This window comes from Takifugu rubripes, chromosome 8 (genome assembly GCF_901000725.2).
Source record: "Takifugu rubripes chromosome 8, fTakRub1.2, whole genome shotgun sequence".
In the NCBI taxonomy this organism is placed as follows: Eukaryota; Metazoa; Chordata; class Actinopteri; order Tetraodontiformes; family Tetraodontidae; genus Takifugu; species Takifugu rubripes.
The window spans coordinates 5,390,006-5,418,000 of record NC_042292.1 but is presented as its reverse complement, the minus strand read 5'-3'; the positions used below and the strand labels follow the sequence as shown (position 1 = coordinate 5,418,000).

At 40.9% G+C, this 27,995-nt stretch overlaps 6 protein-coding genes across 23 annotated transcripts in view; 3 read left to right on the top strand and 3 right to left on the bottom strand.

Annotated features, from left to right (window-relative positions):
- On the top strand, window positions 1–3,049 carry LOC101074489 (claudin-10). The gene is made up of 5 exons (XM_003966472.2): window positions 1–308; window positions 516–677; window positions 779–860; window positions 954–1,062; window positions 1,708–3,049. Exons 1-5 carry the CDS (start codon window positions 89–91, stop codon window positions 1,828–1,830), a joined length of 696 nt encoding a protein of 231 aa, XP_003966521.1. The 5' UTR covers window positions 1–88; the 3' UTR covers window positions 1,831–3,049.
- A 4,764-nt stretch (window positions 3,050–7,813) lies between these two features.
- Window positions 7,814–12,522, bottom strand: LOC101074708 (gap junction alpha-3 protein-like). Its single transcript, XM_003966473.2, has 5 exons — window positions 12,318–12,522; window positions 10,359–10,426; window positions 10,062–10,150; window positions 9,283–9,845; window positions 7,814–9,066 (listed from the first exon to the last, which is right to left on the bottom strand). The coding sequence occupies exons 3-5, from the start codon at window positions 10,128–10,130 to the stop codon at window positions 8,253–8,255; spliced, it is 1,446 nt and encodes a 481-aa protein (XP_003966522.1). The 5' UTR covers window positions 10,131–10,150; window positions 10,359–10,426; window positions 12,318–12,522; the 3' UTR covers window positions 7,814–8,252.
- A 303-nt stretch (window positions 12,523–12,825) lies between these two features.
- LOC101070667 (gap junction beta-6 protein-like) lies at window positions 12,826–15,787 on the bottom strand. Of its 3 annotated transcripts, none has more exons than XM_029840971.1 (6): window positions 15,668–15,787; window positions 14,998–15,169; window positions 14,439–14,591; window positions 13,654–13,802; window positions 13,353–13,584; window positions 12,826–13,228 (listed from the first exon to the last, which is right to left on the bottom strand). In XM_029840971.1, exons 2-5 carry the CDS (start codon window positions 15,166–15,168, stop codon window positions 13,374–13,376), a joined length of 684 nt encoding a protein of 227 aa, XP_029696831.1. In that variant the 5' UTR covers window position 15,169; window positions 15,668–15,787; the 3' UTR covers window positions 12,826–13,228; window positions 13,353–13,373. The 3 variants fall into 3 exon arrangements, with proteins under 3 accessions (XP_029696831.1, XP_029696832.1, XP_029696830.1); XM_029840972.1 differs by having other exon boundaries at window positions 13,372–13,584; XM_029840970.1 differs by having other exon boundaries at window positions 13,378–13,584.
- Window positions 15,788–17,419: 1,632 nt separating this feature from the next.
- sap18 (Sin3A-associated protein) lies at window positions 17,420–19,308 on the top strand. Its single transcript, XM_003966457.3, has 4 exons — window positions 17,420–17,603; window positions 18,606–18,715; window positions 18,839–18,961; window positions 19,055–19,308. The coding sequence occupies exons 1-4, from the start codon at window positions 17,532–17,534 to the stop codon at window positions 19,209–19,211; spliced, it is 462 nt and encodes a 153-aa protein (XP_003966506.3). The 5' UTR covers window positions 17,420–17,531; the 3' UTR covers window positions 19,212–19,308.
- A 243-nt stretch (window positions 19,309–19,551) lies between these two features.
- Window positions 19,552–21,847, top strand: rtraf (RNA transcription, translation and transport factor). The gene is made up of 8 exons (XM_003966458.3): window positions 19,552–19,717; window positions 20,037–20,161; window positions 20,288–20,387; window positions 20,661–20,738; window positions 20,814–20,902; window positions 21,012–21,080; window positions 21,304–21,352; window positions 21,424–21,847. Exons 1-8 carry the CDS (start codon window positions 19,657–19,659, stop codon window positions 21,576–21,578), a joined length of 726 nt encoding a protein of 241 aa, XP_003966507.1. The 5' UTR covers window positions 19,552–19,656; the 3' UTR covers window positions 21,579–21,847.
- A 65-nt stretch (window positions 21,848–21,912) lies between these two features.
- The window catches only part of nid2a (nidogen 2a (osteonidogen)), a 33,040-nt gene continuing 26,957 nt past the window's right edge, over window positions 21,913–27,995 (bottom strand). For all 16 annotated transcript variants that reach the window (XM_029840104.1, XM_029840105.1, XM_029840108.1 and 13 more), the window contains 9 exons: window positions 27,140–27,269; window positions 26,957–27,057; window positions 26,677–26,849; window positions 26,475–26,604; window positions 26,222–26,393; window positions 24,800–24,957; window positions 24,582–24,705; window positions 24,380–24,492; window positions 21,913–22,730 (listed from right to left, as the gene is read on the bottom strand). In XM_029840104.1, coding sequence (XP_029695964.1) covers window positions 22,720–22,730; window positions 24,380–24,492; window positions 24,582–24,705; window positions 24,800–24,957; window positions 26,222–26,393; window positions 26,475–26,604; window positions 26,677–26,849; window positions 26,957–27,057; window positions 27,140–27,269 — 1,112 coding nt within the window. In that variant the 3' untranslated portion in view covers window positions 21,913–22,719. The remainder of the gene's footprint in view (window positions 22,731–24,379; window positions 24,493–24,581; window positions 24,706–24,799; window positions 24,958–26,221; window positions 26,394–26,474; window positions 26,605–26,676; window positions 26,850–26,956; window positions 27,058–27,139; window positions 27,270–27,995) is intronic.

Here is a 27,995-nt window from a genome sequence, read left to right as displayed (position 1 = left end):
CTGGACAGGTGGAGACTGACCATCCCACATCTTTTGAGAAAAATCTACACACTGATTCAAATTCTGGACCCATCGAGACTCATAGAACATGAGCAAAATGGCAACCGAGATTATTGCATTTCTCCTGACGATCTCAGGTTGGATCCTTGTTTCCTCAACTCTGCCTACAGACTACTGGAAGGTGTCCTCTGTGGACGGGACAGTCATCACCACAGCAACCTTTTGGTCCAACTTGTGGAAAACATGTGTGACTGATTCCACTGGTGTGTCGAATTGCAAGGACTTTCCTTCAATGCTGGCTTTGGATGGTGAGTTTCTTCATCTCTTTAAGCCTCTGGAAATTTTGATAACTGCACAATAGATGTGACATGTAGACTGACACCTGACAAAACCCAGGTAGACAAATATTTTTTGATTGCTTTTAGTTCTTTAAGCTTATTTAGATATGAAATTCCGCCGACAAACCTTCCTTTTTACGAAGACCTGAATTACTCTTCTCATTCTCTGTTGCGTAGCTTATATTCAGGTGTGCCGTGGCCTCATGATCTCTTCCGTCTGCCTGGGGTTTTTTGGCGCCATCCTTGCTTTGATAGGAATGAAGTGCACAAAACTCGGTGGTTCAGATGCCACCAAGGCTCGTCTGACTGTCCTCTCAGGCCTCCATTTCATTTTGTCTGGTAATCCAAGGGATGCTATAAATATCTGTGTATGAAACTGGTTGAATGATCCTTAATATGTTGACATTTTCTTTAATAGTTGAAGTTGTTTCTTTCCGCAGGCCTCTGCTCCATGACTGCATGCTCCATATACGCTCAAAGAATCACAACTGATTTTTTTGACCCCCTCTTTGTAGCCCAGAAGTAAGCGTTAATGAAGCAAAGTTTTGTTTAATGGAAGATATAAAGTGAAATCAAAATCCTAAATTCCTGTTACATTTTAAAATCCCTCCACAGGTTTGAACTTGGGGCAGCTCTGTTCATCGGATGGGCTGGATCAGTGCTATGTATTCTTGGAGGATTTATCTTCTGCTTCTCCTTGTCTGGAGGATTCGAGATGAGGGAAGTTGCTTAAATGTTTACTTGAAACAAGAACAAATATAAAGCTAAAATATGTGACTCCTCTTCTTAGGTGCTAGAGTGTTACTGACTTGAATACAGAAATTTGGTATTCATTAATATAGAACATGAATAAGATCTGTTGCTTTTGCAGTACTGGGGGGAAAAATGCAGACATGCAGATTTCTAAACATATCTACAACAAGGTACCTCTAGACTGTAAATATGTGTGGATGTACATACAAAATATCCATTTTATTGCTGAAAAGGGAGTAGATTATGTGTGTACTATTTAGTTGCCACTAGACGGCGCCAAATCCCAGACATTCTGCACAGCTTTAATTTGTTACAAGCTTTTTTTTGCTGCTCACATGATCTGTGATCAGTACTCACACTTTTTTTTTGATAAAGTGTAAATCTTTTCAAAACGTTATTGATCAATCTGCTTGAAGACGAATAATGGTGTGAAATAACAAAATGGGATGTCTGAAAACAAAATTATTCCAACTTAATAGCAATAGTAAGTACAACATGTCAATCAGCAATTTGTGGCCGTATTAGCTGGTTGATAATAGCTGTTGTAATGCATTTGTGTTGCTTTTGCTGCCATAGTTTTTGTTTTGATTTATTGCTACCATGTTCTTGCAGGGAGGAATACGCATACAGTGGAGCCGTATCATTTTCATCAGCGCACAAGCAGAACAAGATGTTCAACAGCCCTCAAAAGGAAGAACGAAAGTCGTCCAGACAGTTTGGAAGGAATGCCTATGTTTGATTTTTTTTTTTTTATTTGACAATTGTATAATTTTTATAAGAGCTTAAAGGTCAGTGGCTTTGAAGATAGAAACAGATAAGCAGGGAATTTGACTTGGCACAAAATACTGTTGAAACTCTCTGGTCACTCTCAGCAAATCGGCCTGTTTTTTGCCTCTTTTACAACAATCAGCATGTAAACATCTATTTAAAAGGAAGCTGTTACTGGTTTTGTTGATTTGTTTTGTTTTTGAATAGAATATAGAGTCCTATAAACGTGTTTGAATTCTTCCTTTAAGCAGTTTTGTTTCTATTTGCCAATCATGAAGGCAACCAGGGTCTGCAGCCGTGATCAAACATCATCAGTAATTATATTTGTTTGTTAAAACAGATTTGTTGTTGGGAAGGACAGATGACATCATTTTCCCGATGCATCAGGTATATTTTCTCTAAAGCAGACCAATGGATCATCTGAAGGTCTTTGTTTCTTGCCCTGAAATGATATAACCTCTAAGGGCCACGAGGTCACTCTTCACTTCGCTGTGCTCCATGAGAAGGAGGTTTTCCCTCCTATTAGCCATCCATCTCCACCTTGGAATTATTATCAATAGGCCCAGAGGCCCGATACTTGAACCAGCTGGCACAAAGCATTTACCATGTCCTTGCCATCGTCTGTCTCCCATAAACAAGTGTCACATGTCCCTGACCTTCTGCTTAATGCCCCCTTTTTAAAGTGTCAGCTCATACAGACTGGCGTCTGTTACTTAAAGCAATGTAAATATACAATAATAAAACAGTTCCTTTAATTAAACAGTAGCTTTAATGCTGTCTAATGAGATTTTCCACATATACTTATTTGGTGGTCTGATGATGGTTGTAATGTTTCTTATCAAGTTTGTTATCAAAGGCTCTTATTGCGAGATAGATGAGTGCATGGTTGCTTAGTGTTATGTATTGTATGTGTATGTGCTGAAGTTAGTGAGGAAATCAAGCAGCAACTACAGACTAACCCACTCTTTTGACTATTGGGAAGCATCCATCTGCTTATGTTAGTCTTCGATATCAGACTATATGTCTATGGAAAGACGAAGCCTTGGTATTAACAGTTAGAAGGACCTTGTTGATGCAAAGTTCTGGAGCACCTGGGAAATCACAGTAAGACTGCTGGAATTGTTAGACCTAATTTGAGATCATTGCTGTTGATGTATCTTGGATTTTCTACATGCTACATATTTCATAAAACCCGCATATGCATTGTGTTGGATTGTTATAGTTTTGAAAATGTTCAATAAAAAAAACAAGGTAAAAAAATCTGTTACTGCAATGACTGAATGTTTCCACAACCTAGTCCAGTATCTTCAGCTCATTTCTTCATCAGCAATATTATTTTCATAATTTAAGTGGAGTCATAAACAAAAGGGAGCTCTTTCATCGCCTCCCGTAACTCTCATTACCTCGGAATTACCCATAATTATAACAGTACGAAGATATGCTGAAACCATGAGACCCACAGGAGAGTGAGGTCATCATTCATAAACTACAGCTTAGTGCTTGAGGCTTTTGGGCCCAGCAACTGTTGCATTGTTGAAGGAAAATGTGAACTTTATAAAGTACGTACATCAGAGGGGGACATTTTCTTTCCTTATAAATCTACAGCAGCGGATTTTAAGTATTTCGTTTTTCTTCTAAGAATTCTGATTAGAAGATATTGTCTATTCTTTTTAGACTGGGGAGCAAAACATAAAAGAGGATCAGGATACATTTCTTAATGCTGGCATGTAGAATCATCGTAATATACATTACTGTTACATTTTCACATTGATAGCAGCCCAGAGGTCACGATAGTCGTTCAATGTGTTCACTGCCTTTCAGTCCCTGGGGAACTATTTGTTCAGCTAAAATCCCTCGGACATTCAGCAGGCATAAAGAAAAATGCTGGACTCAGCAGAGAGTCCTGGTTTACGGCATGTGGACGCGCACACACTCACACACACACACACACACACACACTCACACACACACACACACACACACACACACACTCACACTCACACTCACACACACACACACACACACACACACACACACACACACACACACACTAGAGGTAAATCAGATGAATAAAAAAGCAGATAAACGATGCAGTAATTAATTTCAATTAATAGCCAAGCACCATTATTTTTATTGTGTGTGTTTTATTGTGTAGTAATGTATAATTTAGCAGCTAAGATGCTAACTGTATCCAACACATTTGTGCCATCTTACATTGACTGTTTGACAGTTAAAGTCATTTCGGAAAGCTTTAACTTGCAAAATCAGCATGATCCATTGACGAGATAATCCACAAGGAAATGCTAACCATGACAGTTATGGTACAAAAAAAGTTTATTCAGTAACTGTTCTGTAAACATCTGAGGTAAATGAACATTTACATCAACATGTTCTTTAACAAACGGAGACGCAAAGGCACTTCTTTCCAACGACGTTTTGCAACAAGAGTCCTGTTTTTAACAGGAGTGAGTCTGCACACCCCTGCAGGCAGGGGGCGCCATCAAAATCCCATCACACAACCTCTAATTTCCAATATTAGATTTTTTCAGTACACATCTGTAGTGTAAACACTTTGGTAGCCAAAAGTCTTTCAATCTGTAATGAGGAAAAAACAATCTTCTTGGAAGTAACTAGTTATTCCAAGATTAATCTGATTGTGTTATTTCCATGACTAAACAAAAATATGTTAATACTCGTCCGGGACACCCTTTTTATCATCTATTTTCAACACCGCCATATCCTCATAACAATGGTCGAAATCTAAATGTGCAAATCTTTATTTACATATCAAAAGGACTCAAAACAAGTTAAAACCACAAAGCTGTGGAACAGCCAGCAGTGAAAATGAGTCAAATAAACCTTGTTTCAACAAACTTTCACAGACAATGCTCAATGTTGGGTCATTTTTGGGACAAAAGGCTGTTTGGAGTCAAGCATGAAGAGATTACGGGTTCATATCTTAACCTGAACTATTTTTGGTTTGTAGTTAAACCCTACACCCCAGTGTTATCCAACATTTCTGCTTCTTTGAGGCTGCATCTTCGACTTTTCCTTCCTTTCATTAAGTCAAACACAAGGGTGAAATGAGGGTAGACAGCCAATTACAGTTTTAGTGACAACAATCACCACCACTGACATGTTTAATTAAGAACACAAATTAATATAATTGATAATGGGTAATAAAATCTAGAAGTTCTTAGCATTTTGAGTTAGGTCTCTGGGCAGGATTCACTATTTTAATTTTAATAGAGATTTAGTTTAAATGGACTGCTGATAAAGCTTTTTTTTGGATGATCTGTATGAACCAATTATGGCACAATGTTATATTTGATATCCAGCTGTTGTTAGAAAACTCTGCAGACTGTTAGCTGTCCTCCATAAAATGTAAAGGACCAACATGAACATTTGCTCAAAGAGAAACACAGTTGCACAATACCGAAAAACAATGTTTGCCCCAAACCACACAGCAGCCTAATTGCTACAGTTGATTTGTCATTTCTGAATGTTAGAGTCACGAATATTAAGATTTGAGTAATCAAAGCAGTTGTGAAGAAGCACCAAAAATGTACTTTTCAAAGGTCCTTTTTTGGCAAGAATGAAAAAAACCCCAGAAATTTCAAAAGTTGTATAGATATATATGGTTTGTTTGTTTTTAACACCAAAAATAGTCTCAAAGATACTAATAATCTACAGCTAATCTAAAAAAATTAGAGTCCCCCTATGTGGCCTGGCCAGGAGGAGCTGAACATTTCTGTAACACACTGCAAACACCAGCATCAGAAAAAAGATTTTAATGCTATGTATAATTAAACTCTGTTTTTATTGTATTTATTTGTATTATTTTATGAGAATTTTAACCCTTTTTTCCTTTTCTTTTCTTAAGTTTTTCAACTCCTGGATAACGGTTTTCTTTACTCTTTATTTACATATTTATATGCTTTAAATAGTTTACCCTGAAGTTACTGCAGAGATGTCATTATGGAACACTAAAACACTATTATCCACACACACACACATGGGCACACACACACACACAGGCACACACGCACACACACACACACACACACACGGGCACACACACACACACACACACCTGTAAACCCTTAAGACTGTATATCTCAGGGTAGGACTGCTTCCGTCTTCCCTCCTCATCATCAATATCATCCTAAGGCTGGGTGAGAGTCGTGCATGCATATAGACAAATTCCACGCAACACGCCGACCTTCGGTCTTCATTAAAAAAAATTAAGAAACAAAAGTGCAAACCTCTCCTCCAAAGACTCCCAGGAAGAAGAAAAAAAGAAAATAAAGGCATTGTTGCCTTTAAGTTCCTGAAGTTATGCATGAGTTCGATCATCATCATCCATAATCACTATCACTTTATTTATTTGTGCTGCTATTAACAAGAGAGTATAAATGCTTGTTAATATATGTATGTAAAGGTGTGCTTATGGCACAGATCTATAATATTTTTCCACTGTCAACTTCAGCAAAGCAAACTAAGAATAGGACCAGAATACCAACTGGTAGCCATATTAGCTGTGTAACCGATCAGAACTGAGTGGTGTAAACACTGCTGACATAATGAAGTCAGTCAAGAATAAAGCTAATAGTGCTGCCATGTCCTGGTGCTTTTCTTTTCAACACAATCAGACCTCAGCAAGCAACAATCATGCAGGCTTTTTAAAGATTTGCACAAGTCACTGGGAGGATGGGGCCTGTGTCTAGGGGAGTTCTGCTTTCTCCTCCTCCACTCAGTTCCTCCTTGTATTCAGCCATCTTTAAGATCTCGCTATTGATTTTTGAAATTTTCACTGCTCTCTCTCTCCATGTGTCAAAAATAGAGTTAGATCCATGCATTCATTTGCATTGGACGCTGCGTTAGAGATGTGCAGCTGTAGTATCATTTAAAATTGTGTGCTGAGTGATATATGGCCTCATCCTAAAGATGCAAATAGCTACAGCCACTATTACTCCTAATCAACAAGAAACCCAAATGAACAATTAATAGGTCATGTTTTGGTGAATTTAAAACATATTTTGGTTTTAAAAGTCTTTAAAATGCAACGTGATTTCTGCCACTTTTTTGTCCAGCTGTTTTCAAATGAAGCTGCAAACGCGGCCCGGATCAATTTTAGCTATTGTATGATTGTTTCATTGACTATGTTGACCATCATTATGTGGCACACTGTAACTGTAAAAGTCTGCCTGTGGCATCTGACGGGAGCAAACTCAACAAAAATCTAAAATGTTTTGGACAATGCATTAAAAAAATCCTTTCTGCCTTTATACACCACAACAAAATCAACATGTGACTAAAGTGTAGAGTTAGTTTTTTTAATCTTTAATTTAAGGAAGTTCACAAAAATATAGTGTGCACCCTACAGGAAGCATAGTCATTTTGTTTAGTTCACCTCCAGTATGGAACTAAAATCAATGCCCTCAACATCTAGCCAAATACTACAACACCAACAAAACAAAATGACTCTAAAGCCAAGGAAAGTCAAGCCAGTGACCTGATCTGAACATTAACAGACCATATTAGTAGCTTCTAAACTCAAAGCCAAAGACAGAAACACCCACAAACAAGTAGGATGTCTGTAGCACAGACTCTGATCTAGTTGTATCTTCACCATAAAGTAAAGATTAATTATCTTAGAAAAGAAAAAAGGCATTCTTGCATCCAAGGTAATCATGGTTGTTAGTATTTTTGAGCCCCTGCAGTTTTTATATGACAAACCTTTGAAGCCAAAACAGTAAGTCTACACTTAGTGGCACCTTTTATTCTTTCTAGCGGTGTGGTATATAGAGGCAAAAAGAAGTCATTCTACAGGCAACAGATCTGACCATGCAGTCTTTTCCACCTTTTGCAGACACCCCTCAACCATCACAGATAAGAAGAATCTAACTTGAGTTGAAGCATCCATTTGCAGTCTTAAAATAACTGGAGTTAACTGGAGTCCTACAAATCTGACTACAAAGTCAATAAAGAAACGACCCACACTGAGACGCTATAAAGTCGTTCTTCCAATACTGCCCACTGCTTTCTGCAGCTACTTGATAATTTTGATAGAAACGAATTTTAAGATGAAGTTCTGCTTTATCTCAAGATGCGATGCACCTGTTTAATGATCTCCAAATTGACTCCAGATCTGCTGCACTGACTCGTCGGGCGTTAACATGGTGCCATTGGTGTAATCTGCCCAAACTCTTTCCGTCTATTCATAATGCATTTTCATGAGATTAAAAAGCATTGATGTACAGTATGTAACTACAAGCTTGGCTTCTCCTTAGCTGGAAGGCACACTGGTGTGTGTTTTATAGAGAAAACTGCATATGTAGTTTTTGTGTAGGCACAGGTGTTTGGTTGTGTCGATTTAAGTGTGTCTTTTAGCTACACCGCCAGGTCATCGGGACGTGCTCTGACGCTGCACTTGCTTGCCCGACTTGGCTTCCGGATATCTGTTGTAGCAGAAGCAGGAGGCCAATGCATCTCTGCCTTGGTAACCACGGTGACATCATCATGCGGAACCTTACACGAGGGAACAGGGGGTTCATCCAGGGCCTCCTTTGGAGTGAGAGCATAGAGAGGAGTATGACGAGGCAGAGTGGGGAACATGGAGTGTTGCTCCCCTTGGGGAAGCGGGGGGTTTGTCTCCTCCTGAAGAGAAGAAGAGGAGGAGTTGGGAGGGGAAGGAAGAGTAGGAGGGTAGGAGGAGTTTTTCCCGTTTAGAGTGCGGAGCTCCAGTGCCATGTTGCTCCAGTTTTGCTCCACTTCTGTTAGCTGCCCATGGCTCACTTTGTCATTACTGCTGCAAAAAGAAGGAGGCAGTGCCTCCAACAGGAAGTCATCTGGGTGGAACACTGTGCCGTCCATCTTGAGACCGGTAGGTGAAGACATTACTGCTAGAGAGGCCTCGGGTGGACTGTAGGTTCCTCCTTCTTCAGCTACGCGTCCTGCCATATTCATGCTGGAATATGTCGACAAACATTCAAGTGCCGATGGAGAAGTCTGCTCGTGGATCTTCTCCATGTCTCTGTGCTCGTCTGCACTCTGCGGCAGCAACTCGCCATCGGGGACAAACTCATTGGTGACTCCCTGCTTGACCTTCTTCCATCCCAGGTGGTAGATCTCCAACAGGTTGAGGGCCAACGAGATGCATGCGACCACCAGCATAAAGATGATGAAGATCGTCTTTTCAGTGGGCCTTCAATAGCAAAAAGGTGGTTAAGTTGGTAATCATTTGAATTAAAACACAGCTTATCTTTCTTTTTTTATTAAACGGGTCTATTAAGCTCTGCACTGCAGTTTACCCATCAATTAGTGAGTGAGTGAGGATTTTTTAATTTCTGTATGTTTTAAAGAACACTGTAGATCACTAGTACTTAAGCTGTGGGGTAAAGTAAATGGTGCAGCGACTGACCTGGAGATGAAGCAGTCCACGGTGTTTGGGCAGGGCCAGCGGCCACATTTGTAGAGCGGCCTCAGATGGAAGCCATAGAGGAAGTACTGCCCCAGGATGAAACCCACTTCAAACAGAGTCTTGAAGATGATGTTAAAGATGTAGGTCCTCAGTAACGCCCCACGGATGCGAATCTTCCCGTGTTCATCACGAATAGGTGGCTTTTCTTTTTTGCCACCACCTCTGCTTCCTCCATTGCTAACTCCATTATGATAGAGAGGATCATGGTCCTCCTGGTGCCGTCCTGCCTTTCGGAGGTCCTCCTCCCTCTCTCTCCTCTTCTCCTCCATGCGGACAATGTGAAGGACGTGGCCCAGGTAGATGAGTGTTGGAGTGGAGACAAAAATGATCTGCAGCACCCAGAAGCGAATGTGGGAGATAGGGAAGGCTTCATCATAGCAGACGTTCTCACAACCAGGCTGCTGCGTGTTACAGGTGAAATCAGACTGCTCATCACCCCAAACCTCTTCGGCTGCTGCACCCAGCACCAAGATGCGGAAGATAAACAGGACAGTCAGCCAAACCTGCAAAGAAAGTTGATAAATGCGCAGATGTCAATCATTGACAGAGTATTCTTCAGCTGGACATAGGTCACATTCAAAATGAACCACGAAGCCCTTGAACACTTTCAAAAAGACCACAATCTTTAATGTTCTCATAGGAAGTCCAATTGGTTTAGTAATTGACAACAACTTTAGTGGGTATTATTAATTTTTATTGCTTCAAACCAAATTGGTCACCTTTCCAATCACAGTGGAGTGTTCTTGAGCATTCTCCAGCAGCCGCCCTAGAAAGCTCCAGTCACCCATGCTTTACTTAATTTTCTAACCTTCAAACAAGAACAAAAGAGACATGGTTAATAATTTTTACACCACAGTCAAACCCTGATTATTTCTGATTCAGCCACCCGTCGCAACGTATCAAGATACAACAAATGATTCTGGATGTGTGCAAACCAAAAGATGGGAAATATCCTGTGGCATCACATAAATTCATTCCAGATAGTGAGCATATAGTAAAACAAAATAAAGACTTACTAAAATGTTGTTGTATTGTCAGTGATAAATCCATCGACCAGAGATCATAAGAAAAACAATACCTGGAACTAGAAAAAAAAAGCTGTTTCACTCACAAAAAAGTCAAATCAAATGTTTCATCATGTTCTAATTTGCTGTGTGCTCCAACTTTGTTGAGTCCTTACATTTTTTGACAGTTTCACCAGAATTACATAACAAAAATATCAAACATCTTTTACTTACCGCCACCCATTTTATCACGATTTCGTAATACTGTTAATATGAAATTATTATTGCTATAGAATGTTAATGTTCAAGAAAGTCCTAAAAATCATTTTGCAAGGTGCTTAACGGAGTCAATGATTCTGTGCTTAATTATGCAAAAAGAGGATATATTGGAAAAACACTGTTTATGGAAAGGGAACTATTACTATTACTGTCACCAACATGATTAATTATCCCATAATGGTTTAAGTATGTGCACTGTAATTGTGTATTTGTGTGCGCCACAGAGTTAGCCTGCTGGTAGACAATGGACGTCCATCTGTGGGAAATGAAAGAGTGGATAACAGGTTGTCCTGGGTGAATGCTGGACTCATCACATCACAGGAATGCTGAGGAGGGCAAATGTTTGCCTCGGATCGACTGATATATACTTGCATGTGAGTACGCACGTACATGCGCATGCACGCACACAGACGCGTGCACATACACACACTAAAGGTTATCGTATCACACGTCCTTCCTGTACATCTGAGCCACCGATGTAAAACCAATAAGATCTCATTAGATAGAGTCCAGATTTATTTCTTGTGACAAGCCAGAAGTAAAGCAGATTTCTGAAAAAGTACTGCAAGACTGGATGGAAATATAACACGTACTTTTTTAGTAACACTTCCATTTCAACATCGAGTGTTTGCATCCACCTTTGCAGCACTTCCTTAACATTTAGTGCTTTCTCTGAGACCCTTGGACAAAACAATAAACTATTTACTGTCTATCGATGTGCCAGTCAGACGGTGGCATGTGTAAATGTACATGATGTGTTGACGTGATGAAATACCAGCTGTCTCGACAGACAATAGAGAAGCTGCCAGATGGACATTGTCCTGGCTGGCGCGTGCTTTTGATGGATCAGAGGTCTTTGTGCTAAAACCGCCCAAACAGTTAACTCTTGGCCTGCCATTCGTACCCTCCAAACCTTTTCAAGATACGACAGTGGCGATGGTCTCATCAGCAATTCAGAGATATCTGAAATGGATGAACGCATATTTTGGTAGTTACTGTATGGCCAACAACTCGTTTTTATCCTTCTATGTAAACACACACTGTTAATAAAAGATCAGAAAAGGTCACCAATTCTGCAAAGTTTAAGGGATGCACAATGCAAAAGTTCAATCAATGGCTAAAAGTTTGCATGTATACAATGCACAAGAAAACCTTAAAATTTAAAATGCACAATAGATTTGAATTATAATAAATTCACAAAAATCCTAAATGTGTAGGGTTAAAGAAGGGAAAAGGGCTGCAGACCTTTAGCCTTCTTAAAACCCATGCACTACAACTACCCCCCAAAAAATGTGAATAAAATGTCTATGCTTTCATAAATATGCAGTATAAAGTTTGATTCTGAAGGGAAGAATACTTTTAAAAACACAGAAATGCAATAAAATGAAAACCAAAGAAATCCTACTGCTTCCAAATTTATCCAAAACAGACCACAATCTTATGAGCTACCTATTTCATCAATTTTGACAACCTAGACTTACTGAAATAACTAATTATCACTTTACAACAATACTAATTACAATCATTCGGTGATATTTGAGATTTCCTGTTCGCGGTCTTTCCCACATGGACGTGAACGCAGCATGAGAGATGCTTATAATCCAGCAGGTGGAAGGATGATAATCCCTCCTCCCTAATTCCTCCTCCCACCTCAGCAGCAGCGTTACTCCAGGCAGCCTCCACCCTGCTTACCGCTCTCCTGTCAAACAGCACCAGTCTTCTCTAACTTCTCTTCTTCGCTTCTTTTACTCCCGCTGGTGGGCTCGAGGCGACCAAGCGAGGGGAGATTAGTAGGTGAGAGGAGGAGGGGGGGGAGAGAGAGAGATGCACATACACAGAATTAAAGTGAGAGAGAGAGAGGGGGGGGGGGGGAAAGATGAGAGGCTGTCCTGTCCCACGAAGGCGAAGCACACCGCTGCGTCCCGCGTGGCCAAGGCCATCCGCCACTGTCACACACTGCTGCCCCTGTGCTGCCTGTGGGCTGTGTGAGGTGGGGGGGTGGTGTGCGTGCATGTGTTAGATGAGCAAGGGTGGGAAAAAGCAAAGCAGGGAGCATCATCATCAAAAATACCCCAAACTTCACACGAATATTGCCTAGGCAACCCTAAAGTAAAGTTCCCCTTAAAATGTCACAGGACAACGCACAAGCTGATTTTAATCTTACGCATTCTCAGATCAAACATGAGGACACCCACTGATGTATAGTGTCGATTAATATGATTTTATTAGATTTAACTGAAATCTCACAAATATTTGATGCCGTAAGCAGACAAGCTGAAAAGTAACGCAAAGCTGACTAACTGGAAAATCAGTCGTCTTTCGACCCCTACTGCGTAAAACTCATTAAGTTTATCTCTTCAGAGGTGCAAACTTATTTAAAAGTACAGAACAGCCACATTAAACAGTTTAAATACATCTGTTTAATGTGGTTTGGACACGAAGTAACAAGGAGCAGAGGCAGTGCAGCCTCCTGTACTGCTGGGAGTCTTCCAGAGGTGCTGCTTCCTCATGGCGAGACAAGTAACTTCTGGTTTGTTGTATTCTGCATCCTCTCTTTTCTGGATTTGCTGTGTGAGATCTTCTCCTTATGACCGCACATTTTTCTGGAATAAAAGAAGACACACTTAAAGAATCCAAGGATTTTAAATGCACGGTGCTTAAAACTGCACAGATAATCCTTTTAAAGCAGTGAAAATAGGTTAAGTAAATAATTAAACAATTAATCACCTGACTGACTGATTAATACCTCTACCTCGTGACTCCCTTGGCAACAAGATATGCAAGCTCTGCCATGTTAAGGAGCATGCAGATGGAGGATGAGGTGGCCATGAAAATGGTGAAGACTGTTTTCTCTGTTGGCCGTGAGATGAAACAGTCCACTAGGTTTGGGCATGGCCACTGGTCGCACTGCACCAGGCGCGGCATCCGGAAGCCATCATAAATCACATACAAGGCGTACCTGGACAGGTTACACGTGGTGACCAACTGCAGCAGCAACGTGGTGGAGGCATAGTGGCTCGGGTCTTACATGAATCCTCCTTCAAACAAGAGCCTGAACAGAAGGCTGAAGGCGTATGTCCACCAGAGGGCACCAGATATAGGCAGTCTCCTGTTCCTGAGGCTCTCCAACTCTTCCTCCTGACCTTTGTTGCTCAAGATGCCAACTCTTCCAGAACTCTAGCACAGGGCAGCAAAGAGCCATAAACAAACAAATTAGATAAGCAATACTTTTATATGACAAAATTATTTCATGTTACAAAAAATCCTATATAGTCTGTAAAACATTTGATTTTACAGACTTTTTTTTTTGCTTTTTACAAAACTCTCTACATTTTCTTGACTGTTCAGCATCAGTACTTAAAGAATATAAATCATCAGAATAAATAATTACTCATTTGAGCTTCTATTTCTTTTTACTTTTGTTGCGAGAGAAAACATTTCACATACCTTGTTTCATGGTGTATTTTGTACTGGAGGGTTTTAAAGGTTTATAAAATTCCACAAGCTTCACATGACAGGCTGCTGGAAATTGTGTCCCATTCCTAAAACAGGCCTTTGAAACTCAGCTTTGCAGACCTCCCTCCTGACACATACTCTCTCGACCCCTGTTTTTTTGGGCTTGAGGTCAGGTCACTGTGACGTGACTCCAACACTTTGTTGAAATGAACTATTCTTGTGATCACTTGAAAGTCCAACATGGGGACCAGTTTTATAGACTCGAGATTTTTTCTCCCAATTGGCTGTCCCTCCTCACCCCATCCCATCTATTATACAAAGTAACCCATCCATCAAAGTAAATAACAAAGTGAACACCTGGAGGAGCTTTTTCTTGTCGCCGTGGTTCCGGTAGGCCACGTACATCGCAACCAGGAGAGCTGGAGTGGAGACAAAGACAAGCTGAAGACACCAGAGCCGGATGTGGGAGACGGGGAAGAACTGATCATAGCAGACATTCTCACAACCAGGCTGGAAAACAGACACAGACATACAGAATGTGTCACTGCTGGAAATAGAGCGCTTCGCAACTACTTTACAGTTTGATCCTGACAGAAAATATACTTCAAAAACTTCAACCAACTCTGTACTTTACTGTATTTACAGCATATTTATGAAAATAAATACATTTAATATTAATACTTTCTACTGATGTGAATAATTTAAAGTTACATCTTCACTTGTTTAGATTACATTCACAACAATGATGGCTCATTTTCACATTTATTAAAATCTGTACTTCTGAAAAAAAATCTGAAGAGAAAACTCCCATGGCTGGAAAGATCCAGTAGTCAATAATCAATGTTATATAAACTTAAAGAAGAAATGCTGAATGACAACATTCAGGTCTTGGGTTGTTTGATAACTGGCACCTTACCTGTAGGGTGTTACAGGTGAAGTCAGACTGTTCATCTCCCCAAACACTCTCGGCCGCCACGACCAAAACCATAACTCGAAAAATAAAGAGCACAGAGAGCCAGACTTTACCCAAGCTGGTGGAGTGACGGTTTACTCCAGCCAGCTGAGCGTACAGAGTGGTCCAAGACATCCTGGAACAGGAGCGCAAAAAGCCAATTTAACACCTTCAGAAGGGTTTCTTTCCTTCTCTCGAACAAACAAAAATATTAAAAACGAAATAAGATCAGACAGATGGTCATTCAGAAGGAAAGAGATTAACGTAGAGATGGGCAATGTAAGAAAAGAAGGGACTGAAAAGGAATGAAAGTGAGGAGGAGGAGAAAGGGCCCAGAGCCAACATTCATGTGAACTGATGAACCTCTCGGCCCACCGTGGCCTACACTGGACTCACTTAAAACTCTACAAACTCTACTACAATACCCACCATGACACAGGCCATGTTTTCATATCAAAGCACTCATTCAGAACTGTTCAAAATAAACAGTCATTGACCAAAGGCTCAGTTTAGGTGTAACAGAATACACTTTCGATATTTGAGCAAATTAATTTAAATGGACAAAATCATTAAGAGGAACTAATAATAGCACTGGTATGGTTGATAAACCGCACATACTGTATATATTTCTCACCTTGTGTCTGGAGTCAGGTTGCTCGCAGGAAAATATTTTGCATGATTTTTTCTGGAGTTAAATCAAAATGCTGTTGCTCTCATTCATGCAACCCAAGTCTTCTACTTTTTAAACCTTTGCAGCAACAAAAAACTGTCCATCCAGATCGAAGAGAGAAACAGAGTTCTTCCTGAGATGACTTTCAAAATAAAATGTGGGTAAAATTAACAAAAATGCAAAACTTCAAATAGTAAGTTTGTGATACACCCAATGGATAAAGAACAACAAGACAAACTGTGTATAACTGGATACAGTTTGTCAGTGTGTTGCATAGCAATCTTAATAATCAATTGTTTTGTTAAATATATTTGTCATTTATCAAAATAAACTCCAGCTCACCTGCTGAATGCCCATACGAGACCAAAGCTTCTGGAAACAAACTGAGTCATTTAAATGAATTACTTAAAAAATGCAATTATAACTGTATTTAGTAATTGGGGCAAAATCATATTTTTTAAAATTACTTAATTGTGAGGAAGTCAATGGTTTGGGCTCAATTGCAGCATGTGTGTGTGTGTGTGTGTGTTGCCCTGGTAACTGTAATAGGACACAGGTATGGAGTCAAAGTGACTTCAGATCCAAACACTGACTTGGCAGCAGAGGGCCTGCAGGACAGTGTAGCTCTGTGTGTCCCTAATTATCGTGTCAGGTTAGCTCGCCTCATTCTTTACCGAGTGTGGGAGCAAAAACCAACTTCCTTGGTTTGAAATGAGAACTTCTGAACAAAATACCAACCTTTTCAGGTAGACATGGTGTTAAATTGATGATGAATTTATTTATTTATGATGTGGTGCCAGTTTTAACTTACAAATTATCTGTGTGTAACTGCAGAGATCTACTCTAAACGTAACATTACCCAACAGAATGAGATAGAGACATTGCAAGGAGGGAAAACATTCTGGGTTGACACAGGGAGCAGGTGTCATGTGAACGAGGCTATTTACGTAAATAAGAACAGAACTGAGACTGGAGATTTTTTTAAAAAGACAAAGCATATGGACTCATAGAGCCACTGTACGATCTAGGAGCTCTGACTGAGCTTAAAGCAAAAAAGGACCAATCTTGAGGAAGGTGTGGTCGATGAATGAGGGAGGGGGTGGGATAAATAGGACTGATTGTTGTAGTAGCTTTTCACTGGCCGGCCAGCCAAAGAACAGAATGGATGGGGGCAGGATACAACTGTACAACTCACATTTCCTGTATGATAACCAGAAACACACACTGCTGTCCGTGAGGGGGAGAGAAGCATGTGACTGAATAGCAGATCACAGTTCAGTGGGCAGACTTGGCTATCTGTCACATTCAAGAACTACAAGATGTCCTCCTCTCTCGCTCTCTGCAATGGTTCTGTACCATTACAGAATGCACATTAAAATTACCATTGGCATTTCATAACGTAAATATTTATAGCTCTATGCTTCATTTGGAATTTTATATTGGTGGATGGTGAAAAAAAGAAGCCATTATCAATCAGTGAATGTCCATGCAGAAAAACGATGATTTTGCTAGTTGATAACTGTTTTCCTAATTGTACAATCAGGATCTGGACTAGTAAAACGTTTGTACATTTTTAAATCTTGTAGGCCGTCAGCTCAAAGAGTTTAGTTACTCCGCCCTTCCCAACAATAGTTTATTTTCTAAAACCGCAATACTCCCAGGTAGTGCATGGACAACGACGCCCGTCATGCACACCCACCCCCAAACACCAGGGGGCGATGTCAGCACCGGAAACAGTGCTAGCTGCTCTCGGCGCCTCTGCCATCGTAAGCTAACCGACGTGGTGGAAGAAGTGTCGGCTTCAACTGTGAAAATAAGCAAAGAAACAATGGCTCTTGAATCACGGATCACGCAGGAAGAAATCAAGAAAGAACCAGAGAAACCCATTGATCGTGAAAAGGTAGACCATATGCTTTTATTTACATCCTGGTTTACATGGATTTTAATATCCCATTAGCGTGAGCTAACTTGGTTAGGCTGGTACTGAACGATTTCGACCTTTGATGGTGGTCGATTTATTTGCTCTTTTCTACCATTTATCATCGATAATATGGGACATGGCTACATTGGTAATGTGATGTAAGGGTTAAAACGAGGGTAACACGATCAGCATAAGGAAACTAAAGCTAGGGTCAAATCAATATATCCTCTGTCGCTAGCACGATGGCTAGCTATATGGTGGAATACCTAGCAGTTAATAAAATAAAAATTACAATTCTGTTTGAACATGCTGTCTAATTTAATTTTTTTTTTTAAATGCAGAGAATAATTGAAACGTTAAAATGTTTTATCGTATTCCCAAATCTTTACATTGAACGAAACCACGACAACCAATAGGTAAATTCTGGTGCAATCCAAAGATGTAGTCCCTTTTCCACGCTATACCTTAAAACTTTCATGTCCCGTTTGTTGTTCGTCAGACATTGTGTTCTTGATCTTACAATAGCGTGATTAGAATTTTTGGAGGGGGGTTTATTGATAAGTGGCTTTTCAACACAAAAAGCCACTTATCCAACACAATCAATCGTCTTTGAGTGGGAAGTTGGGAAATGTAGTCAAAAGCTTAAATGGTGGCCGGTATCGTTACATGATGCGGGATACGTGCGTATCATCATCGATTTGTTTTTCTTTAATTTAAGGATGAATTTTTCATAAAGCTAAAATATACAGACATTGTATAATATGTCTTTATTTTGAACACTTATACTACACCGATTGGAATTGGCTACTTTTTCATATTTTTCTTATGAGGGTTATATTTTGTATTTGTTTTTATTTTATTTTTTTAATGTTCTTGAATCCTGATGCATGCTACAGTATAATCTTTGCTGATGAGTAAAATGAACAGACTATACATCGTGCATTCATACAATATTTCAATTTGCATGAATCTTTTCCACAGACCTGCCCCCTCCTCCTGCGTGTTTTCACCACCAACAGTGGTAGACATCACAGACCTGATGAATTTGCCCGAGGAAATGTTCCCTCTAGTGAACTCCAGATATACACATGGTGAGACTTCTTTTATATAATTGGGAATATTTTTCATCTTGTATCTGAGCAATATTAAGAAATATTGCAGTCATATTTGATGTATGTGTAGAATTTTACTACTGATCTTTTGCTTCTTTTTAGGATGGATGCTACCTTGAAAGAACTGACTAGCTTGGTGAAGGAAGTATATCCAGAGGCCAGAAAGAAAGGGACCCACTTCAGTTTTAACATTGTGTACCCTGACCCAAGAGGAAAAATGTATAGGTTGGTATTATTCCACAATAGAATTAGAAAGATAGCTGAAAATCCCCAGTTGTGGATGATATATTTTGACATGTGTCCCTTCCAACTTTGCAGACTGAAAGACATCGGCAGTACTGTGTCTGGCAGAAAAGGTACAGATGACTCCCTGACATTGCAGTCGCAGCGCTTCCAGATTGGAGACTATCTGGACATCGCCATTACACCGCCTAACAGAGCCCCTCCCCTGAATACACGAATGAGGCCTTTCTAAGCAAACATCGGTGTAATTTTAAAACCTTTTTTTCATATTCTTGGTTGATTTTTTTTTTTTTTAAGCTGATGTGAAATAAAGTGGTTTGTTTTCTTCAGAGTGGCTTCTGAGTTGTATGTAACATCCCAAGAGATGCATGTTACCGAACAGAATTTGCATTCAAAATCACCACACTTTTTTTATTTTTTTTTATTTGTGTAAGCACCATCAATGTACACTCAAAGTAACCCCTAAGTATTCAAGAAATCAAACCGTAATCATTTAGTGGCGGTTACTATTCATTAACAGTTGTGTCCAACTGCACAAGACGAATCATTTGAGTGTTTCCGGCGGAAATGAGCGATGTAATTCGGCGCATGCGCGACCCGTCGGTTAGCCAACAGAGCCAGTCCACCCTGCTGTGAACGGCAGAGAGCTGCGATTTACACTTGAAATTAACATTAATATGTTCCGGAGAAAACTATCAGCTCTAGATTATCACAATCCCGAGGGATTTGACAACAAAGGTAAGAAAACAACGTGAAGGAGCCCTAAAATGCGATTCAGTGGGGTTTTTTTTGACGTGGAGCCGAACAACGTGCGTGCAAAACTCTGGTCCCGTCACTAAAGACAAACCAGACCCCGTTTATAAAAAAATAAATGTTTAGTTGTGCTTTTCACAAACTGTTTGTCAGCGAACGAATGAAATCTACTTACCGTTTGGTAAGTCACAGTGACTGCAATTGTTTGTGTCAGTTGAAGTTGCCACGACGTTATAGCTTGAAATATTTGGCGTGGCAAAACAATAAGAAATAAGAGCTTGATGTTTTATATGTTGTCGCTCAGATGAGACCCAGTTCAGGAACTGCGTTGTGTGGCTGGAGGACCAGAAGATAAGGCATTATAAAATAGAGGACAGAGGAAACTTGAGGAATATCCCGAGCTCAGATTGGCCCGAAGCTTACCAAAAGGTGAGACTTCAAAAGTCTTCTTTGCGCAATCTGTTTTGAATGTTGCTTATAATTTAACAATTATATCTTATCATGCATGTTCTACTTTTCTTCATTCATGATAAAAGTTTGAGTTTGTGCGTTTAGTACCTGCAGGATGTCAGTTGTCCTTTTGGAGTTCAGGAGAGGCAGGAGGCCTTAGACTGGTTACTGGGTCTGGCTGTGCGATATGAATATGGAGATAACGGTAAGACCTCAGTACACACCATAGTTTGAGATCCAAAAAATGTATTTTAAAGCGGAAAAAAAATGGCTTCTCGTCGTTCTTGACTGCGCTGTGATATTAACGATGACCACTAGATGGAGCTAGTCTAGAATACATTTTTTTCTGACAATTCCAACTCATCAGTCCCCTTAAAGTTATTCTTTTGAATATGAATTGTACCACTGTGCTGCTACTACTAGTAATAGTGCTTAATAGTTCTACAAAACGTGACTAATAGTGTGTTTTGTGTGCCAGTGGAGAAGTACAGGAAATGTGAACCACTGTCAGCTTCTGGCGACACTAAAGCAGTGGACCCTCTTGTCAACTTAGACAGTAAGACGATCAAGCATCTCCTCTGTCATGCCTGTCCTGTCTATCTGGGTTTGAGCACTCTTTTTAATGTTGCAGGTAATTCTCCAGATTTCAAAGCAGGGGTAACAGCTTTAGCCAACATCCTCAAGATACAACGGCACGATGATTACCTGGTTATGCTCAAGGTGGGTGTAGGATCACATCCTCAGTCATATTTTAAATTACGGCCTTTATTCATTCAATATTTAAAAATATATTAAACCGATTGATTTGCCTGCTTTATACTCCTGTTAGGCCATTCGTATTCTAATTCAGGAGAGACTTTCTCCCGAAGCCATCGCCAAAGCCAGCCACAGCAAAGAGGTATTACTGGTCACTAATCTCATCCCTGTAGGGCTCAACTTTACCTGAGGATGTTTCCTACATCAATTAAGATGCAAATTAAACCTTCATGACGGATCACAAATTAAGTATACTTGAATAATAATGTCATAATGAGGTGAAGTGAAAATTCAAATGAAGTGGTTGATTCTTATCCTCCATCTGATGTACATTTTTAAGTTATACACGTACCTGTCTTTTCCAGGGTGTCCCAGTAGCTTTGGACAAGCACACGTTGGGTTTTGACACCGGAGGTGAGCTTCTCTTCAATGATCCATTACAAAGTGTAACTCACAGTTGTAACCTAAAATAAACGTCTTTTCAGATGCCACTCTGAATGAAGCAGCCCAGATCCTCCGTCTACTGCACATCGAGGAGCTGAGGGAACTCCAGACCAAGATCAACGAGGCCATCGTTGCAGTTCAGGCCATCATCGCCGACCCCAAGACAGATCACAGGCTGGGCAAGGTCGGCAGATGAGAAGATGAAGAAGACGGTTTAAGGAAAAAAGGGAGAGACTGAAAGTTAAATATTTGTCATTGGACACAGGATTATTTTCTGTTTGCTGTAGTATGAAAGCAGATTGTTTAAGTTGGGAGAAGTATGGAAAAATACCACATTTTGAAGCCTTGCAAAAGTTGCTGATCTGTTTTGTTGATCTTTTAAGGTCAAATTCTGACCTTTCAGAAAATGTGTTGAAGTTCTGACATTCTGGCTGTGGTGAAAATACAGAAACAGACCAAAACAAAGTCCCTTTTCTTATGTGATCATGTGTCATCTTCAAAACCATATAAATCAGGAAGAAGGCAGTATGTCAAGTACCAAGTCACATTTTATTGTTATAAATATCACATCTTATAAAAAGATTTAAAATGTAGAAAAAATATTTGGCAATACAAAGAAACATTTCTTTGGTGAGAAATTTAGAATAGATTAGTGCAGAGAAGGAGGCATGGTGTTGTTTTGATCTGACTGGCACGCAATTCATAATCTGATTAGAAATAATGGTTAGTGGGATTTGGTTTCAACATGTGCCTGAGAAGATACAATTTCTATTCAATTGTTTGCTCAAATTCATACATTAATTTCCACAAATCATTTAGTAAAATGTAGATTTTCACCCATGCTGGTCAGCTAAGGTCTCTCTGTTGTGGGTGGTTTAATCTTGACTCTAAATTCTACAAATCCTTCATTTTTGCTGTACGAATAAAATGAGCAGCCTGTAGTGAAAACCCGCTGTGCCCAGTTGATCAAATAGAAATAAGATGCTCAGCTTCAATGCAAAACTTCTGCTGTAACAGTTTTAAAAGCTGTTCGTGTTATTCTTTTATTAGCACAGAAACAACACATATTAAAACATCTGATTTCATGGTTCTGTATCTTTAATCGATTGAAAAAAAACCATACAAAAATACAGTAGAAAAAAACAAAACTGAGGTATAAAACAAATTTACAAAACATTTATCTTGGGGTTATAGCTTTAAGGTGAGATAATGGAGTTGGGATCAAGTGAGTGGAGGTTTTTTTAATGTCTGAACATTGGCCTGACTTCTGAGCCACGACGGAGAGAAAAGTCCCAGAACTTATAGCACCAAAGGACTCTGCGTTTGCCACTCCATTTTTATTGGTTCCCTGAGACAGAAACACAAAAGAATGAAACAAACTAACAAAACAATTCCTTCTGATGAGTTGCATGTAACATTTCTAGCATAGCAAACTGCTTCCCCCTTGATATAACTCCTGAAGGAAATGAAGAACTGGGTGAATCCAAATGTGACAGGATGAAAGCGCTGTGGTGGTGTGATGACAGAACAAACACAAGCCCTGCACTTATAGACTTGTGGTGACTGAGAATTATCTGTAAAGACCATGTGTGAGCATACCCTCGCGTATTCAACAATAACAGCTTTTAAGCCACTTCCAACATGGTCCTGAACCCTTAACAAGTGGGCTTTAGAGCTGTCATCATGGCCACAATTACACTGCACAACTTTGAAGCAAGTGGCTGTTATTTCACCATGAGAGTTCTGCGCAGACGTGACATTAACAGCAACACTCCCGAGTGATAGCCATCATCGCTGACCCACAAACTCTTGTGCTATGACCACTTTTACGCTTGCTGCACATGTGTTTAGCTTTGTCTGACACTGACACCCACCAAAGTGCTACTTTCAGGATTATCCGGTGTATAGGGGCCTACTTTGTACTCAAGGTTTAACACAAGGCTTTGAAATGACTTGAAGCCATCTGCAGACATCAACACATCAAACATTGCACACAAACACAAAATATAGGCAGAAGGTCATACACAGCTGTGTAATCATTGTTCTTTGGTTTCTTGTATGCATGCAGGCAGGCAGACAGGCAGACAGACAGACAGGCAGGCAGACAGACAGACAGACAGACAGGCAGGCAGGCAGGCAGGCAGGCAGGCAGACAGGCAGGCAGGCAGGCAGACAGACAGACAGACAGACAGGCAGGCAGGCAGGCAGGCAGACAGACAGACAGGCAGGCAGGCAGGCAGGCAGACACAGACAGGCAGGCAGACAGACAGACAGACAGGCAGGCAGGCAGACAGGCAGGCAGACAGACAGACAGGCAGGCAGGCAGGCAGGCAGGCAGGCAGGCAGGCAGACAGACAGACAGGCAGGCAGGCAGACAGACAGACAGACAGACAGACAGACAGACAGACAGACAGACAGGCAGGCAGGCAGACAGACAGACAGGCAGGCAGGCAGGCAGACAGACAGGCAGGCAGACAGACAGACAGACAGGTTTTGGTGTGTGAAGTAGATAATAGAAGTGTAATGTTTGATTGGACACTTCAGCTGCCAAGCATATTGAATTAATATCACTGATGTTAAAATTGGTTTCAAGTTTTTTAATTTATCTGCACATTTTCTAGATGGCTTGCATATTAGATATCATACAGGAACCAACGGTCTGCTGCTCTGTTGATGTGCTGTTTGGACTGTCCTCATTATGATTTTTGCTCATATATCCTGTGTTTTTAGTAGACTTGAAGGGAGCAGCCTAGGGTTAAACAGGGGGTTTCTGTCCTGTTTTCTGTCTGTAAAGACAGCTCTCAGGGTTCAGGTGACATCTGGTGGGAGCTGAGTGATGTAATGACATCAGAGTGCACAAAACAAATGAGCTCAGTTGTGCAGTCAGCGCGTGTGTGCTTGTGATTATACAGGAACTAAACTAAACATCAGATCACAATCTAATCTGATTGGGAATCTACTAATACATCGTAAGACTTAAACATTCATACTTCTCACCTGATAGGCAGCGTCTGGTTGCTATGGCGATGCCATACAGGTGTGAGCGCTGGTCAGGCAAGAATTCATCCGTGATCTGGCTACTTTCTTTGTTGACTACGATGACTCCATCCCTGTGAAGCAGCGCACAGCTCAATGAGGTGATCAAGACGGGGACACGTTTTGTTTCAGCAAAGTCAGAAGGATGAACAAGCATGGCTACCTCCTCCAGTCAGTGTAATAGAAGTGGTTCCTGTAGTAGACCATGTTGAATGGGTAGTTGAGGGTGGGATGGATCACCCTCCGTCCTGTCCCGTCCGGAAATACGCACTCTAAACGCTTCGTACCTAATTAACCGAAGATAGGAAACACAGTCGTCCTATTTTAAACATCTGCACAGTTGTGAGTCTAACTGACTGTGAGAGAAGACCTCGTGCGTACCTGCATCTGCCCAGCACACCTGTCCCGAAGACGCGTCATAGGTGAGAGCGTTTGGCAAACCGATACCATCAGATACCACCACCCTTCGGTTCTGACCGTCCACTGTTGAACTCTCGATCTTTGGAGCCTCACGGTTCCAGTCGGTCCAGTACAGAGTGCTGGAGGGAGAACCATTGAGGGGTTAAGATGCCATGGATTTGCGGGGAGTCTGTTTTTCATATGAACATGATTTCAGATGGCAAACCACACACATCTGGTTGCAAGAGGAAAAGCTCCAGGGAACAGCTGTCTCGTGCTGATGAGGTCACGGTCAGGTTACTCTGAGCAACATGCAACCTTTGACCCCAGCAGGTTCAATTTCATCTGAGCACTTCAGCGGATGCTAATAACATACCTCAAATACACAACATTCCTTCATATTTCGGACAAGTAGATTTCTCATGAAATCATATTTTGTTATAAGATCTTCGGGCTTCGGGCTGTGTATGGGGGGGGATTCCACTGGGAATGGCAGGAAACTTACACCACATGAGCAATCAGTTCAACACACATGCATGAGTATATGTGTGTACTTAAATCAGCATTTTGAACCTGATGCTGGTGTGTAGCTCATCATTTCACCATGTCTGCAGTTGTTTTTTAGTCTTTCTGTGTGTGTGTGTGGGGGGGGGGGGGGTCACCCGTAAAGCCCAGAAACCAGAGAGCCCAATTTTAATCAGAAGTGTACTCATGTGAAGCAATAATTACCTTGAGGACTTTTTTAAACACACACTTGGACTTCAGTAAGAAAACAAACCACCAGTGAGAATGTGAAAACATATTTAAGTTTTACATTAGTTTAGGTTCTAACGACAATGTTTGATGATTTGTATAAACTACATTAACACATGTTGCACACACGGTTCATTAGTGATGAAAAGCAGATGTTATTCCTGGAAAGTCCGTGTGTGTGCGTGCGTGTGTGTGCTTGTGTGCCTGTGTATATGTGTATGTTTATGTATATGTAAGATCTTTAAGATTAACAGCATCATGTCTTGGCACCAAGCACAGAAAGCACCACGGGCTCCTCAGGATTAACAAACATGGTTTATCGAAGCAAGACTTCGCACTCAGCATTATGTTCATCAGTCAACTATGTCTAGAAAGCAGACTCAACAAGAACAGTTTAAAAAATAATTTGTAGTACACAAATTAATTTAAACCAGGCCTGGTTGACTCATAGTCCGTCTGAAGTTTGCCGTTTTGGATTTCATGGTGCCTGCAAACCACCTGTGTCCACTTTCAATATGACATCACTATGGTGGAAGCTCATATGCTTCAGTGCAGAACCTCAAAGAGGATACAATCTCAAACAGTGTGTGGGCAAGTGTTTTTTTCATGCACATGGTATTAGTGCAAGGACAGAACTGCTAATGGAATTACCCAGTGGAGGAGACAACTATGATGGCCCGCGGGTTCACCAGGTCCGTGTCAAACAGAGTCCTCCTCCCACTGCCGTCCAGGTTGGAGGTCTCGATCACGTCGGTGTTGGAGTCGACCCAGAACATAGCCCCACGGTGGGCATCCACTGCCAAACCCTCTGGACTGACCAGATCTACACAGCAAAACCAAGCCAACATTGAGCTTGGTCAAAACAACAACAGCTATTGTGAGGAGGGTTAGTGCGTGTCATTACTCGTGTTAATGAGTATCTCGGGCTCAGCTCCAGGTGCCATTGCTGCTCTGTTGATAGTTCGTGCAGACAAATCTGTCCAGTAGACATGGTTCTCTTTGCAGTCATAGGCTAATCCAACTACTATGGAACCCTGGATACACATCATAAAAGCAGATGATCCACATTGTTTTACTCCAGTGTGTGTTTATCACGTGTCTCTTACATGGAGAGTCAGCAGCGTCCTGGCCCTGGTTTCATCTAACCTAGTCCCATTAAGGGGCAATGCCCCGATTTTCTGTCCCTGAGCATACAGAAGTGTGACTTCAGCGTGTGGTGGTGGGGTCACGTCCGGGCGGGGCAATGGGCGCACAGTGGGCGGAGCAACTGAGGGAAGGCCTGGGACATGTTTGAACAGACAAAAAAGAACAGTGATTTTCAACATTTTGAACACACACAGAGACTCACAGACATCCTCATCATCACCGTGTTGAAAGAACACTCACATGCAGGTTTGACAACATCATATGATCGGGTTCCGGCAATCTCTCGGCCGTCCTGGTCCACACACCAGCAGTAAGTGGTCTCTCCGTAACACTGGACTGGGCTTCATAACAAACCACAAGCCATTTTAATGACAATCAATACTAAACTGCTGTTTTTCTGTGCGTGTGTAATGAGGTGTGTACCTGAACTGTCCATCTGGCTCACACTGAGGCAAGTATTGCTGGGGTTCTGGTTTTCCCCCATAGTGTTCAATCAAACTGGTCCTCCATCGCTCACACACACTTTCAGGGCGCTGGGTCGGGGGTACAGGGACTGAAAGGCACCCAATCACACTTAATGTTGTGAGAGATACTATTCTTAGAACACTTTCTGTCACCGTGAGAGCACTGCTGTTTATTGAACAGAATGGGGAGGCCTGTGTTTAAAGAAATACATATAGCAACACTGTTAAGGTCATAAAACCCTTTTAAACTCACTTTAACTCACTTTATAGGGAAAGCTTCATAATGAAACTGCGAACCACTTTATGCTTTGTTGAATGTTTATATTCGCTGCACTTTTCACATTGCTCACTGTCTAAACTCAGAAGAAGACGTGGTCCACATATGAAAAGTGGATGAGAACAGACCAGCTGCAGAGAGGGATCAGGAGGATAAAGAGACACACATGCTCATAGTTGACTGATGTCTCGCAGTAAGTTTTTCCACCAGGATTTACTGGAGTAGTAGTTGGTACAATGCAGATGTAGCATTCACTGCCATGAATCATTGAGTTTTACACCTTATTACTGTTTAACCACACATGACACACAGAATTAATGCCTCCTCTCGGGTGTCTTTCCCAGAAAATGGATCATGATTGTGAAATGCAGTGAGAGGATTGAAGTTGATGTAAAAGAGAACCAAACTATGTGTGAAAAACTATAATGAATCCCTGAAAAGTCGGTAGATTAAAAACCAACAACAATTAAGGAACAGAAAATGCTGTGACGCATTCATGAGATCCCAAATGACTGAGAAATAGGTCGTAAATATCTGG